Source organism: Lactuca virosa, chromosome 5 (assembly GCF_052849685.1).
Source record: "Lactuca virosa cultivar CGN04683 chromosome 5, Lactuca_virosa_CGN04683_v6, whole genome shotgun sequence".
Classification (NCBI taxonomy): domain Eukaryota; kingdom Viridiplantae; phylum Streptophyta; class Magnoliopsida; order Asterales; family Asteraceae; genus Lactuca; species Lactuca virosa.
The window spans coordinates 93575270-93579694 of record NC_136430.1 but is presented as its reverse complement, the minus strand read 5'-3'; the positions used below and the strand labels follow the sequence as shown (position 1 = coordinate 93579694).

Genomic DNA, 4425 nt, shown 5'->3' with positions numbered 1-4425 from the left:
ATTAACAAATACTTCCTTAAGTTATTATGCATGGATAAAATGATAAGAAAATGTGAGTTGTACTGGCACCGCACACCACGACGAGGTGAGGTGTCACTGCCGTGGTGCGGTGAACACCACATCGTCTGGTGTGTGGTGGTGCAGTGGGGTCCCTCGCAGGAGAAGAATACATCATGTCTCTATATCTTTTTTCATGCTACATGTTATATATAGTACAACATACATTGATGTATATTTTAGAAGAGTGAGAGGTGACTATTTCCTATAAGTGACATGGTTAGGGTAAAATACCTTATCGATGAGGTGTCAAGAAAAAAATGATAATGATATTTGTCAGGATAAAATGCTATATACATAATGTTTGTTTTCTTTTAGAGATTGTTTAATGAAACTAAATATCATTTCTACCATGATATTGCAATTTGCAAAAACACAGATTTTACAATATTCATAGGTTCTAACATAAGATGGATTGGAGGAAAAAAAAAGGAAATAGAAAATAGGTAAACAATTAGTGTCTTCATATATAAGAATTAAACTAAGTATTTTTTTTTTCTTTTTTCTTCAATTATTCAATGATTATGTCCAATTGTTCAATTATTATGTCCATTTAAGTCAAGAAAACAACAATCATATATAACTGTCCGGATCAAGTTTTTTAATAAAAAAACAAAAAACAAGACATGGTTCCTCTCAAATAACCAAGATTTCATAAACACCCCTGGCCCTTGAGGTGTTCAAGTATTCAATTATGTAAATTCCAAAAAACACCCCTCAAAGATTTACACTCGCCACAATCGACCCCCAAACTATCATCCTATCACTATTTAGACTCAACAATCACAAATCCGCTCAAAATCAACAAACAAGTAAAGTTGCTACTATATATAATCTACAAACAAATCATCTGAAATATCAAATTTTGATATTTCAAGGTCGCCACATGGTCTTTTGAACGCATAAAATGCCCTCTTTTTCCTGAACAAATGTCATTCGTATCTCCCAATGTAAACTTTTATATATTTTCTCTAATGATTTTAGTATTTGTGCCTTGTCACGTATGATTGCCCAACCACCAGGTCTTAATATCCTATCCATCTCAACAACTATACTTACCGTTTGCCTACACCTGCAAAATACATATACAACTTTTTTAAATTCCAATATTGCCCCTGATTGACATCGGTCTTATAACATGTTATGTCATGAGTAATAGATATGAATATATTGAAAGAAAGTTATAAGGGAATGACAAAATTGTCCTTGTTCATATCATGATTGAAGTTTTAGAGTTAAGGGTATTTTGGGAAATATAAGATTTACCTGTTTTTAAGCCTGGAGAAGAGATGATCAGCATGTAAAAGGTCATATGATCTTGGATAAGTAGCAAAAGATTCACACCAATCATGATAGATTCCAACAAGTCCACGTTCAAATATTATGGGAAGTGTATCAGGTGCATACACAGGCACCACATTCATCACCCAAACATCATGTTCCACAAGAGCAGCTGCAAAACTGTAATTTTGAATCAGAAAATTTACAAATTACCCCCCTGGACAATGTCAAGAATTTCAATTTTCAAATTATATACCTTCCGAAAACAGAATGCATGTCCATTACATTCCGAATAGTTGACCAGTTGATTCCCATTCCGGTTATGTAAGACTTGTCAACAATTGCTTTCCAATGTTGAGAGTCGGAATCCAACTTCTCTCTATTGTTCATCCAATCAGGGAATGTCTGAAGCCTTTTGGGCCATTCTTCAGGCCATTCAGTTCCTCTTTCTTCAATGGCAGAAGGAATTGGATGCAAGCATGAATTTATAGGAACATACCTGACATTTTACAGATTTGCCCTTAATTTTCCATTTTCCCATGTGGGTTTTCATTTTCTTGAATATTATTTATTTGATGAAAGAGAAAATATCAAAATAGGTTACCAAGTAGCATCTGCATTCTCATTGTCTTTACACATAGGAGGAATTTTCTTTCTTCTTAATGAATAGATTTCATTTGATTCGGGTTTTTGGTATATTCTAACACCAATGTCGCTGACATCATCGGTTTTATGAGCCAATATGTTCCAACCAATTGATGCGGTCAACTTTGACATAGCTGGTCAAACAGTCAAACAGTCAAACAACATGCATATCCATTGAGAAGAAAGCAAAAGCATAAACAATGAGAAGTAACCTTCATCATCTTCAATACTATCATGTTTACTAGACAAAATCAAGTACCCTGAAGGTCTCAAGATTCTATTCATCTCCATAAGAAGCTTACCACCTGCCAAGTTTTTTCAAAATAATAATAATAAATAAATAAGATAAATGGAAATACTGTATATTGGAAAACAAAATAAAAACAAACCATTAGATTGCCAATGAATTTGACATTCTCCACAATGTATTGTATCAAAAGTGCCACTAGGAAAAGGAAGCCTTCGAGTTCCAAAAGGGGTAATAATGGCAGGAAAACCACGTTCAAGTGCTAATTGAGCTAAATCCACAAGGTCATCCTTTAACCCTAATGCAAGTGTAAATACATTTTTCTCAAAAAGAAATGCCCCAAAGCTTGAATCTATACATCCAATGTCCAATATTGTGCGAATGTTTTTCCCCCATTCAATATCTGGTACTGTCTATCAAAAAACCAAAATTATCAATCAATAAAAAACCAAGAAAAAAGGAAAATCAAAAAACCATTAAAATAATCTTTATTACACTTACTTCTTGAATAGATTCAAGATAATGAGCAATTCCACCAGTGAGTTCAGATTGGTTTTGTGGGAAAGTTAGATAATCACCAGATTCCACCACCCAACTTTGTGTTTTAATAAATTGAGCTAATTTTGGATGTGCAACATTCTTCAACCATATCTGTGTAATGATTCTTGATTAATGATTACACATTAAGAAAACAGAAAAATGTAATAGCAATAGTTTATGTTGAATTGTTGATTATACCTTCAGTTTACTTTCTGGCCAGATAACTGGTGTTTGATATCCTTCGTGTGGAAGTGGAACAAGACACATTAAGGGGTTTTTTGGACAACTTCTCTCATGATGTCTATACATTTGAATTCGTTTTGAGGTGACTTCAATGTCAATACATGGAATGTAGTTATGTTTACTCCTTGTACTACATAATTTCCAATTATATTCGGCTTTTGGATCAAATAATGGACCTTTAAACTTCTTCTTTTTTCCATGTTCAGCCTTTACTTCATCGTTTTCATCTAATTGATCCACATCAACCACTGAATCACCATCCACTGAGTGTTCCCCTTCTTCCACTTCGTCTTCTTTCTCGTTTTCAGTCTCTGACTCTGACTCTGCAACTTCAGATCCGTTTTCATCTTCTTGTTTCTCATCTTTCTTAGACACTTTAACAATCTCGACACTTTTTTCTTCTTTCTTATGGTTTTTGGGTACAACGGGATCTAATCTTGATGATTCGTTAACCCGTTTCTTCTCCTCCGCTTTTCCTGAATTCAAATCGGGTTCATTCTTGATTAGAATGGAAGATTTGCTCTTTTTTATTTGCCCTCTTTCGGAGACGGGTTCAGCGATTTCACCAAAAGTGCTTCTTTGATATGTGACAGAAGAAGCTGAAGAAGAAAATATATACCAAACAAACACGAAACATAACCCCAAGATTGTCACTGATGCGAACTTTATGAAGAACCCATACGACTTTTTCGATTGTCGACCAAATCGAGCTATGGGAAAACCCAACTTCTTGAAACCCATCGGATTTAAAAAGAACCAAAAAAGCTACTTATCATTGTCAATTCAATGAAGGGGAAAAAGAACAAACAGGTTGTGGGCATTAATGGATAGTGAAGTGTTAATTGTAAGAAGAATGGTGTACAGATCAAGAGAGAATAAAGAAACGAGTGGAGTTAGTTACCCATTGAATCCTTTATGAAATTGCAGTCAAACACAGTGATGTAAGTAAATCCATGTGGTTCTTAGCCTCCTCGCACCTTGTTTCTTCCGATATAAGTTTGATCACAGATTCGAAAGAATCTCATGAATTTAACTTTCCGGTAAGAGGGTAAGAATGGAAAAGGGAGGTAAACAGACGACAAGTATATTACAGGGGTTTGGTCAAGCTTGGTCCCGACAAGGATGTCTTCCGGACTTCCGGGTTTCACATGCGGGTCACTGCAAATGTCACTTGAGTTAGTGAGTACTTGACTCGGAATATGGAACGGGGGAAAACGTATTCATTCTTGAGAAAACTGCAAAAATGGTACCTTGAGGTTTGTACTTTTTTTTTTTAGCTAAGGCTCATAAAAGTTTCAATTTGTAAAACTAGTCTCGATGATAAAGTTTGGTTGTAATTTTGGTCCTAAAATTTAACATTGTTAACTATAATCTGTTAAGTTTTAAAGAAATTATTAATTTACTTTTACTTA

The 4425-nt window shown here is 34.5% G+C and overlaps 1 protein-coding gene across 2 annotated transcripts; it reads right to left on the bottom strand.

Annotated features, from left to right (window-relative positions):
* Positions 1-633: 633 nt before the first annotated feature.
* Positions 634-4161, bottom strand: LOC145115251 (S-adenosyl-L-methionine-dependent methyltransferases superfamily protein). 2 transcript variants are annotated; one of them, XM_079051503.1, is made up of 8 exons: positions 2969-4146; positions 2732-2881; positions 2373-2643; positions 2196-2288; positions 1943-2117; positions 1595-1837; positions 1324-1518; positions 634-1129 (listed from the first exon to the last, which is right to left on the bottom strand). In XM_079051503.1, exons 1-8 carry the CDS (start codon positions 3752-3754, stop codon positions 931-933), a joined length of 2112 nt encoding a protein of 703 aa, XP_078907629.1. In that variant the 5' UTR covers positions 3755-4146; the 3' UTR covers positions 634-930. The 2 variants fall into 2 exon arrangements, with proteins under 2 accessions (XP_078907629.1, XP_078907630.1); XM_079051504.1 differs by lacking the exon at positions 634-1129 and having other exon boundaries at positions 1351-1510; positions 2969-4161.
* Positions 4162-4425: the final 264 nt, after the last annotated feature.

What these genes read in the sequence shown, in the direction of transcription:
- LOC145115251 (XM_079051503.1), bottom strand. Translation starts at nt 3,754, where the DNA reads ATGGGTTTCAAGAAGTTGGGTTTTCCCATAGCTCGATTTGGTCGACAA. An exon ending in GAGAATGCAGATGCTACTTG is followed by an intron (nt 1,838 to 1,942) that starts GTAACCTATTTT and finishes GTAAAATGTCAG; the next exon opens with GTATGTTCCTATAAATTCAT. An exon ending in TTCTCCAGGCTTAAAAACAG is followed by an intron (nt 1,130 to 1,323) that starts GTAAATCTTATA and finishes TGTATTTTGCAG; the next exon opens with GTGTAGGCAAACGGTAAGTA.